The sequence below is a fragment of the Egretta garzetta genome, unplaced genomic scaffold (genome assembly GCF_000687185.1).
Source record: "Egretta garzetta isolate BGI_Z169 unplaced genomic scaffold, ASM68718v1 scaffold275, whole genome shotgun sequence".
Taxonomy (NCBI): domain Eukaryota; kingdom Metazoa; phylum Chordata; class Aves; order Pelecaniformes; family Ardeidae; genus Egretta; species Egretta garzetta.
In genome coordinates this window covers 879,420-890,865 of record NW_009259867.1, presented here as the reverse complement: position 1 = coordinate 890,865, position 11,446 = coordinate 879,420, and the positions used below count along the sequence as shown (strand labels likewise).

Sequence of the window (11,446 nt, the reverse complement as noted above, 5' to 3'; positions counted from 1 at the left end):
TCCCAGACGCACTCCCCAGAGCAAGGCTTCAACACTCGCAAGCAGCTTTGCTCCATTTCCTTCTGCGAAGAGCACACCAGTGGTTTCCAAGCCCCGGCTTTGGAAACAGACAGCTATTAAAAGGCTTTGGTTGAATTAATTGAAAAAAAAAACCCTCCTTACGCTTGTCTGAGGATCGCAAAGTGCCATGTTTGTTACTGGAATTTCAATGATTCCACAGGAGACGTTCAAACCCCTGTGCAGAAATACATGTAAGCTGCAGTCATTTCAGGCTCACTCATCGCTGCCATGGATTATTGACCTACCATACATGACATTGGATTATAAACCTACCATACGACAATCTAGTCCTGTTTTGCAGGAGCTGAAAGGCCTTCCCAAGCAAAACCTTATTATTTTTTAGCTTAGAATCTCTTTTATTCATTTTTTCCTTAGGTCTCTCAATGACAAAGCCCCCCACTTCTCACATTGTAGTAAAAGACCTGCAAAAAACAGGGGTTGGACTAGATGACCTCTAGGGGTCCCTTCCAACCCAAACCAAAAATGATCCAGGGGCTGGAGCACCTCTCCTATTGAGCTGAGGGAGTTGGGCTGGTTCAGCCTGGAGAAGAGAAGGCTGCGGGGAGACCTGATTGCGGCCTTTCAGTACCTAAAGGGGGCCCATAGGAAAGATGGGGAAAATCTTTTTAGTAGGGCCAGCTGGGACAGGACAAGGGGTAATGGTTTTAAACTAAACCAGGGTAGGTTTAGACTAGATATAAGGAAGAAATTCTTTCCAATGAGGGTGGTGAAACCCTGGCAGGGGTTGCCCAGAGAGGGGGTGGAGGCCCCATCCCTGGGAACATTCCAGGCCAGGTTGGACGGGGCTGTGAGCAACCTGATCTAGTTAGCGGTGTCCCTGCTCCTGCAGGGGGGTTGGACTAGATGACCTCCAGGGGTCCCTTCCAACCCAAAACATTCTATGATTCTATGAAAACTAACAAACTGTGCATATAAAAGGCAAAAGCTGTCCTAGAAGTCTGTCTCTAAGCAGATAACAGTTATGTCAGTGAAGAACAAAACACAAGAATAGTGTTTGGCACATGTTACCTGCTGCATCTTCCCCTGGGGAGCATTGGTCCAGATCTGTGACGTTACCTGGAAAATAACTGTGCTTGGGTTGAAGGTAGAGGGTAGAGGGTTGAAGGTAGAGGGCTGAAGGTAGAGGGTAGAGGGTAGAGGGTTGAACTTGGGAGGCTCTAAGCACTTCTGGCGATAACAGAAGCTGTATTACTACATATTAAGCCTTGATCACAGTAAAACGTTTGCACTTACGTACCCAGAGACCATTCAAATCGTGACATGTCCAAGCGGTTCTTGATCTGAGAGCTGGAGCAGCTCCTGTGCCATAGTCTCTGGGACACAGCACGTGTACGCTGTGCTGACATTCATCTGTTTCCTTGTCCACCTGAGGATAGCTGACATTCATACTGATGCTATTCCACTGGTTCATATTTTCCCCTTTTTTTAAATATAAAAAAAAGCCAACCCTAAACCCCACCCCTACATTCACTTCTGTTCCACAGTATGACAAGGGGGGTGAATAGAGTATTTTTTACTGCAACTTCTCAGCCAAGTGAACACAAGAGAGAAGATCGCTATTCCAAGATATTTAATAAGAAGAAATTACAGATTGAAAGTCCTCTGGGCACATCAAACTTAGGTAATGCACGGCTCTAGAATGGGTCACTTCTTACAAACAGTATTACAATTTTTTTGCATTAGCGTCGACACGTTGGACTAACACAAACCACAAAATACTGAATCAGCTGCAACAGCTGGTGCTAAAACCCACAACAATAAAAAGTATGGCACGAAGAATGCCAAACTAAATGATGTGTAATTAGTATTTACTTTTGGCAATCCTGGTTTGGACTAATTCAGCGTAGAGATTTGTTCCCAGTCAGCACCAGGTTCGGTTAACATAGATTTTGTGCAAAGTGTACTTTTAAATTCACGAAATAATTAGTTGCGTAAACATATCTATCCTTCCTTTCACAGTAAAACAACGGTGATTTGGGTATCGGAAACAAAGAAGAGAACCCCAGACGATATTTTATTTCACAGTACGTAGTGTATGTATATATAATCACCATATTCAGCAAGTAGGTAAAGTGCATGCCAGTAACAACTTGGACCGTAAACGAAGCACTTGCAGTGCAAAAGTACACCTTACTCCAATACTAACAAACTAATATGAAGTAATACAAAACAAGGTAGAGCAAGATCTTGAAAACAACCAACCCTATGGGATTTACTGTACCTTTCTTCAAAAGGCAGGCTGAATCAGCCTGACACAGAAAAATTTCACATCAGCTATCAGTAGAATAAACAGTTCAAAGCTTCACTAGTTAAAAATATTGCACCGAAAGGGTTGTATTTGAAAGCAATCCAAGAAGAATTTTTTAATATAAAAACACGTAAAAAAAAAAAAAGACATTATTACAACAGCTACTTTGAACTAAAATAGCTGGTAAACTGTAGGAATTGATGAAATGCGAGTTCTCTGCCACAGGTGATAGATACATGGATTATCTGGAATCTCTCCTATGCAGTATCAACTACATTAGGAGGGGAAAAGGTCTCCACTGTCCTGTACTCTCCATGGAGCCAATTGTAAACTCAACAAAACCTACTAGACAGCTATCGACAGTATTCCCTTTTATTTTAGAAATGCAGGTCTACAAGAAGTTTTGAAATGCTTCACCACCAGTTAGTGCAAATAAATGAAAGCCAGAAGATAGATGGATGTACCACGACTATCAAATGTTATACAGGCGTCTACAGCTCCGACCACGAGCCCCTCGGGCTGTGAATCTGGAGTAGACACACAAAACCCACATGATGCTCCACACAACTCATGAAGTTCCCATTTAGAGAGCTGGAGACAAACGGTAGGGAAATCCTTGGGAAATGAAGGACAGGGAAGGAAAGGGACGAGAGACCTTCCACTAACATCCATCAGAGATGCAGCAGCCCAGATCCAACGTGGTATTCAGGGACCACACGGAGTGAACACTATGCCCACGATGCTCCGAGGACACCGCATCCCATGTCGGACTATTACCAAAAATATAAACCCACCGTGTGCAAGTGAGGGATACAAACAGCGAACTCCAAGAACTGAATCAATCTGCCCGTGAAGAAAATCACTTTCTCCACTCCAACATCAATTCCTTCAGGATGTGTGCAGTTTAAAGGGGAAAAATAGAACACGCAGAACCATGTAGATGCCCATCGAAGACAGGCAGTCTCTCTCTGGACAGCAGAAGCATGTATTTAACTTTGACACTTACTTTCTGTAAGTGACTTGAAGTAAGCAAAACATTTATCAAAGGGGGGAAAAAAAAACCCCAACATTTTCTCAAGAAGTAGATGTCTCTACCAATACATGCACATTAACTAACCTTCTTCTCTTGATTTCCCAGGACATGGCAACAGACAGCTGTGGCCACTAAGTCTTCATTACTCTCATAAAATTTCTGGGTACATTAAAAGCATGATTGAAACTATTAAAACTATTTGCTCAGGGAACACAAGGTTTTATCACCATCATTTGCTCACCTCAGCATTAACTTCCCCCCCCCAAGAAAAAGCCTCAATGACTCGCAGTTGGACATCTGGCCCTTAGTTCAGCTATTAACTATTTTCAAGAAAGACCTTGAGAGAGAATTAATAGGCTGTAATCATCTAAAGTAGTTGCATATGCAGTTCATTTCTCCTTCACTTCTTCCTTGCAGTTAAAAAAAATAAACCACTTTCAAAAGCAGCAACATAAAAAAGCACATAAAAGTTGATGCAGATTATATCACATCCCTTCGTATTTACAGATTTTCTGTAGTAAAGAATCCACTATCATTGTTTCACCGCAATTAAAAGTCTTGGCCTTTTTTAATCCTAAACCAGCCTTCAAACGTCATCCGAGCCTGGAAACATTTTCAAAACCCTCAGGAACTCGACAACAAGCAGCGTCGTATTCCAGACAATATTGCAAACACCTCCCACGCAACCGAAGCGTCTATTAAAGAAACAGCCTTGAGAAATACAGCTCCCCGATCCTCCTCTTCCTCACGACACCATCCCCGCCGGCTCCCGCGGGCGCTACGTTAGTTTCTTTATTCTGCGGTTCTGCTTGTCAATATTCAGCGTCGCGCGGTCGACGGAGGTAGTGATGGAATCGAGAGCTTCGTCCTGTCTCTCCAGCTCGGCTTCTGTCTCCAAGGCAAGGCCCTTCAGTTTCTTTAGTATCTGTCAGAAGAAAAGACCGAGAGCTTTCAGCGATCGACCAGCCGGTTCTTTGAGAAATGTATTAGTCCCACGGCAATCACTTATTTCAGTGCTTTAAATGACCAAATCGTTTGTTGGGAGTCTGCCCCGCAGCGTGCTGGTGAAAAGAGCAGCGGTCTTGCTCCGATAGCTGAATTGAGATGAACGAAACAATGAACGGAAGACCAGAAAAATCAAATCTGAAATGTTAGGGTTATGTGGGGGAGGAAGAGGGGGGTAAATCAGAAGTAAACATCAGCTTAAACATCAGCTTTTTGCTGGCTCTGTTACTATCTCCTTGGTATGTCTGCATCTTAGAGCAGCAGCTTGTCCCGAGATGCTGCACACACTGGGAGCTGACACGGAGAGCCCCGGCTGGTGCAAAGCCAGGCGGGGATCACGTGGCTGAAGGCGTAGCAAGGTTAGGCAGGGACCAGGTCAAAGGATAGAAAATGTTGTTTTACTACAAACCACTAAAGAAAGAAGTGTCGCTGGATGGAGCAGAAGGGAAAAAGTGAGAACTTGAGCAAGCAAACAAATAATTTTCAAGGAACTAGAGGGTGGTGTGGTATGAGCGGACATCAAGGCGGCCAAGAGGTTCAGGCTGTACCCGAGATGAGAAACAACAGATGCACTGGCTACAGCTCTATTCCAGGCTGCAAGCGTTATATTACATATCAACCGGTTTACTCTACACTTAGCAAATTACTGTTCGTATGTGGGACCGCAAGCAAACAGCCTGAGCTACTCCCAGGTTGCGAGGAGACCCTGTTCTCTGAAAATGCCTACAGCTACTGGTCCAAGCAGAGCAGAAGCCTCTAAAATAAAAGGAGAAAGTCAGGCTCACGCATTCTTAAGGCTAGGAGACATCCATAACACCACCATACACTGACTTATGGGGCCTACTCAACTTTAATTTTCATCAGTTCGCACAACCGAGCCCAAGAGCGGAGATCCAAACCACACAAGAAAAATCTGTCTCAGTTGCTTACCCTGTAAGACTGGCTCCTTTTAGCAGCAGCCCAAGGCAGGAGTTAATACCGTTGCCTTTTCTTCCCTCTTGTGGCTACTCCCTTAATAAGCCGGGTTGCAAGAACTGGAAGCACCTGCCCCACAGGCAAACCTCAGCTGCCTTCCCTCGGATGTGTCGGAGGGAGATCTGGAAGCACCACATCATGACGGGAAACGCAGCTTCTCTGTCGCTTCAGATCACAAGGATCAAAACGTCTCTGCTGGCCTATGTGAGCTGCTTCCTTAGGCATCCACAGATGGGGATACCCTCACGCTAACCTGCTTTTATCTGCTGTTTATCCAAACAATTGCAGTAACAGCCTCCAAGAAAGCAAATTATCCCAGCGCTATCCCACATCATCAACCGCCGCGGTACATGAGCGCCCAGGTAATGCTGCTGAGGATACCAGAACTGCAGCCTGACTACCAAAATAAATCTGTGCCCTTTGGTAAAACAGGGGAAAAGAACTCTATACATATTTATTATTATTTTTTTTTCATAACAACTGGTGAACTCCGTTTTCTTGTTTTCCTTTTAGAATATGTATCATCAGCCCCCAGAAAGCTGTTGTGAAACAGCAGCAGCCCCGTTATCCACATGTGGGGCTGAATTCCACAGCAGTCCCATCGTTTGCAGCTTTGAGAAAAGCAGCGAGGAATATCATACCTAGCCGGAATGGCAGGGGGATTTTACGCAGACAAAATGCTTTAACTAAAGCTGGACGTCAGCCACAGTAGTGAGATTTATCTCGTAAAATATCTCTCGGCTCTTTCCATAAATCACAGGCAGCTAGAGATACAGCTGTGTGATTAACTGGTTTTGCAATTTGGCTGCCAAAGCAAAAATACAAAACAAACCATGGATCAAGCTTAATCTACCTTTTTTTTTTTTTTTTTTTCTGTTCTTACCAAAACTACAAGCTAACCACCCCTCTGTTCCTATCCCAAATGAACCACTTGAGGTTCTTTCACTGTAACAGGAAAGCGCGGCTGAATTCCCCAAACTGGAGGTGGTAGATATGTGTAGGATATGCACCAAAAAGAAAAATTACGCAGTCAGATCTATCATGTGTATGATTCAGGACATGGGTCTGAAATAAAGTCTTGCCTCTCCTGAGGAAGTAACTTTACTACTTGGAAATGGGAAATTCCGAGGTGGCTCTCCCTCAGTCCTGCCTTTGAGGAGCTTCTGCAGGTATTTCACATATACAAACATCCGTATAAATACATAAAAAAAAGCAGCCAGTGCTGCCTGAAATGACTCCTACCATTCATAAACTCCCAGTATAATTAAGATTGGAAAAGACCTCTGAAGGTTTTCTGGTCCACTCCACCCAACTGAGAGAAGGGCCAGCTTCAATGTTCGGCTGAAAGAAGATTACAGGGTTTAAGCCTCCACTCCAATAAACTTTTAATTCTTTACCCCAGTAGTTTAAGAGAGAAGAGACCTCACTCCTCCAGTACATCCTAAAGGAGGGCAGTGAAAGCCATGTGCTTCATCACGTGCAGCTGATTTAAAGGTGGCCCACGCTAACATTTTTTTCAGCAAGTTTACTATAAAGTTTTATCCAAGAGCACCCCAAAACTTGCTTTCCAGTACAGCAGAATAAAAGCAGCAGCAGCTGCTGCTGTTTTCCAGATCATGGCTTGATCCATGCTCCAAAATGGTCCCTCTGGCCATTCAACACCTCCACCTTCTGCTGCAGCTAGGCGCACGCTTTCGGAGGTTTATCACCAGGCACCCTTAGCCCTGTGGTAAATTCAGCTTTCCTGAGCCACGTCCTCACCCAGCACAATACCTAAAGGGGGCCTATCAATACCTAAAGGGGGCCTATCAAGACCTAAAGGGGGCCTACAGGAAAGAGGGGGAAAATCTTTTTAGTAGGGCCAGCTGGGACAGGACAAGGGGGGATGGTTTTAAACTAAACCAGGGTAGGTTTAGACTGGATCTAAGGAAGAAATTCTTTACAATGAGGGTGGTGAAACCCTGGCAGGGGTTGCCCAGCGAGGGGGTGGAGGCCCCATCCCTGGAAGCATTCAAGGCCAGGTTGGACGGGGCTGTGAGCAACCTGATGTGGTTCAAGGTGTCCCTGCTCCTGCAGGGGGGTTGGACTAGATGACCTCTAGGGGTCCCTTCCAGCCCAAAACGTTCTATGATTCTATGATCTCAGTTGGTGAAATCCATTGGGGTCACCACATGCGGTAGACGTGGTGACACGCAGTGCAAGCTGCCGAGAACGCTACGCGGCAAAGCAGGGGCTGGCACCAAAGGATGCAGAATGGAAGCTGGGACACTCCTCCTTCCCCACCTCTCCAAAAGGCACCCAATTTATTTGTAAATTGTGCCAAAAAAAGGCCCAGGTTTGCCAGGAAAACAAGTTTATTTTTAGTTGCAAACCAGATTACTTTTGATAGGCTTCGCATTCATTAGAGCATACTTAACGTTTAAAACACAGAAAAAGACACAATTGTTGAGAACAGAAAAGCTTTTAAAATACGAAAGCAGTAAAATGGAAACTCAGTTGGCTACAGGGCCCCGCTCAGTTCACCTGCCAATTAGGCTCTGCCTTGAAACGCAGCGGGCGATGACGATGTGGTTACTCACACACAAAAATAAAAGGCAAGCGGCTCGCTTTCATCTGTTAATTCCCTTTGCCTAAGAGAGCCTGGTAATAAATCCCTTAACCCTTTGTCCGTCAGAACGTGTTCAAGCTGAGCGCTGCTACTCAATCCAATGGGACCTGAAATGGTTAAGATGCGTTTCCAGCACAGCCCACAGAGCTTGCTGGAAAAGAGTTACTGGAATCTGAAGCCTGGCCAAAGCTGGTGACTATTTTTGCAAAGCAAAACGATGGCAAGATGTCTAGTTATCACTGCTCCAGTTCTGTCAGCTGCTCAGAGCAGCAGTGCCTTCTGTGCCAGCACGTAATTTGGACGGTGAACCAAGACATGAAAAGTCAGCGTGAAACTGTATCTATGACACAAAGCCAAACAGCAGGTATGAGCCCATCAAAGACGCATTTTAAAGGCACATTTCCTCAGGCACTGGTCAATCTCACATTGAGACAGCCTCAGATTTATGCCACCGGAATATAATTTGGAAAGTCTGATTTATCCTCGGGGCTCTGCCACAGATTTGCTGTGCAACTTCAGGCAAGTTACCTAATATTCCCACGCACAGAGTTCTCGCTGTAAAAAAACAAGGAAGCAAATTTGTCACCGCTTTCCAAATCCGCCCTGTGTCAAGCGTTCAACTACAGCAGACGTGGGCCTTGCTGGGAGAAGAGATGTCCATCCAAGCTGTGTACCCCACGTTCTCGTGTAGGCTATGGGGACCTAGACGATGCCACACAGTTTAGGTCGTGATTCATCTGCTCTATTTTATGTACCTGCTTAAGCAGGAGTTCAAGCACTGCCTGCTCCTCTCTGCTTTGGCTCCAGTGTGAGCCGAGCAACCAGCTTAGCTGGAGACAGCCACAACATCGACACAAAGGGAATGATGGGAGAGGCCTCGAAGCCCATGAACCTGCCCAGTACTTAGTCCTATTACTTAATGGTTTTGCCATACCGCCTTGGAGACCTCAACTCAAAGTGTCAGGCACTGAAGATCTTACAACGGAGACCTCGGTGTGGGTTGGGTCCTAAGATGCCATCGTGATAATGCAATTTAGCTAAAGCTTGTGAAATATGACCTACCATCTCCATAGACTGAGTATCCAGCAGGAAAAATAAGACACGAAAAGTGTCATGGTGCAGGAAATATTGCCAAGTGCAGCTTGAAATCCCCCAAATCCTCCCTGAGATCCACTCCATTATCCCGGTGCAACTGAGGTCTGAATACCAAAGGAGAGCACATATAACCCAAAATATCTCCTGAACACAGCTTCCCCAGCCAAATTCACCCATTAGGAAACTAAGAACTGCCATTTGCAGTACTCTGAACTAGCGTGGAAACAGAGGTTTTGACAGTGGTAAGTTGGCATGATTTAATATGGTACTTCACCTCTGTGCTGAACATATTGCAGGTGAGCAAGAAGGGGGGACAACACCAAAAATATTCCAATTCGTAGTCCCATTGTAAACTCAAATCCACAATAAGGATTAAACTGAGTGATCTTGCACTGAAAATATTAAGAGGCCTGTTGACATCCTCGCCTGCTGCACCTGGAAATGGGCAGGGAGGCAGCGGAGAGCAGAAACATCTTAAACCACTGCAACACAACTTACTAGAGGACATTTGTCAGTGCCTCATGAGACAAGTGCAACTTGCCATAACCAAAATCTACGGATTTACGTCGCTTTAACAAGCTTCCCATTTGGGATTGCTGCTACCAGCTCTTGCCTGTAAGCTATGCAAAGCACAGATGTTCCTTCTGCTCGATCCAGAGTTGCATTTGGTGTACGAATACCCGAGCTGAGCAAGAGTGCTCCTGCCTGCTCTAGAAAATCAGGCTGTCTCTTCTAGCACAGAACTTGTGGGCACAGAAAACACTGGAACGGGCATGTTTGACAGGACAGCAGGTCCCTTCTATCTGAAGCACACAAAAGCAGACAAATTTTAAAGCATCAGCTCTTTTGAGCCAGTGGCTCTTCAGACAGTATGGAAGGGGCACTGTTTACTACCTTATTCTTAGTGGCTGATTTCTCCCATTATTTCTTCCTGGACTGATACAGAAGTCTGATTTTTATTTACTTTCACAGGGAGTACTAAGCAGTCGTGGTGCCGCTAACACACCACTGGCCTCTTCTGGAAAAAAATATTCAAGCAGCTCCACAGGCTTAACTACCACCTTTTATTTTGGTACTGTTAAATACTTAAGTTACACACAAGCAAATACAAAGCATTAGTTGTCAAGGACCTCAATTCTCTCCCCATATTGTGCCTTCCAAAAGATAAATCCAGGACATGGTCATTACACGTGTCTGTTGAGATCAGTTCTCTGTTGATCGCTATAGGCCATGGCACAAGGCCATCTTGTGAGCCAATTTGGTATTTAGCACTTGGAATGAACGGTTCCTCAACAAAACGCTTTTTCTCTGACTTAAGGGTTGTGATTTCCTGAGATGAGGGCATGATAAAAGGGTAAACAAACACTGAAGAGACTCTGAAAGTAGTAAAGGACTGAAATGGAGCCGTCTAGACCTGAGAAGACATCGAGGAAGCAAATGTCACAGAGATATGCACTGGGATGTGGGTTTTTTCCCAGATGTTAACAGAATTAACTTCTTTAATACTATCTCTGTCTTCATGGCATACACGATCTGCAGCCAGTAAATATCAGGGCAACAGTTTTTTGGCAGGAATGGTTTTGGAAATTAGAAAGCACTGGTTTGGCAAAATAAATCCAAATTTAGTGAATTCCCCCCCCCTCCCCCCCAACCACAGCCCTTAAGCCAATATTATCATATCCCCTCCCACACCCGGTGCCATTATGTCAGCCACAGCGAGGCGGTAGGCAGAGGCTCAGCCAGAGACCACAGGAACTTTGTAGGCTTCTTTCTCCATCTCTATAGCCCAGCTAAGGAACACAGCTCACCCTGCCACAAACACTGTGTTTTTTTTAACAGAAACGTCCCTTCATGACAGGTCCTGGCGAGGTCCTCTACTCAGGCACCCAATCACAACCGCAGATGCTCAGGGCTTCCAGCTCTAATGGATGGAATTTAGTATCATTTAACAATTCCTGGTGCAAAATATCTATTGTTATTACTGCAAGTACTTTGGGGTTTTTTTTTTTTGGGGGGGGGGGGGGGTGGGAGGAAGAGCAACAACTATTTGTTTGTTCATCACAAATTCCTCTTACTTCTCCAATTCCAGAAGTTCTGCTGGACTTACCACCTGCATCACAAGTAGAGGGGGACAGAGCCGAGCTCTTCTGGGCTTCGGGTTTTTGCTTTGTTTTGCTTTCAAAACAAGTGCTTGCGTTACAGATAAAGACTAAAAGATCATAATCCCCAAGAGAGGAAACCACTCAGAAAAAAAAGCTCTCTAAATTGGAGAGCTATGGATTTGATGGGTGGACTGTTCGGTGGATAAGGAACTGGCTGGATGGTCGCGTCCAGAGGGTAGTGGTCAATGGCTCGATGTCTGGATGGAGACCGGTGACGAGTGGTGTCCCTCAAGGGTCCG

The 11,446-nt window shown here is 45.1% G+C and overlaps 1 protein-coding gene across 1 annotated transcript in view; it reads right to left on the bottom strand.

Annotated features, from left to right (window-relative positions):
• Nucleotides 1–1,714: 1,714 nt before the first annotated feature.
• Nucleotides 1,715–11,446, bottom strand: part of SNAP47 (synaptosome associated protein 47) — a 25,445-nt gene continuing 15,713 nt past the window's right edge. Inside the window, exon 4 of the mRNA XM_009640099.2 lies at nucleotides 1,715–4,287. Coding sequence (XP_009638394.1) covers nucleotides 4,141–4,287 — 147 coding nt within the window. The 3' untranslated portion in view covers nucleotides 1,715–4,140. The remainder of the gene's footprint in view (nucleotides 4,288–11,446) is intronic.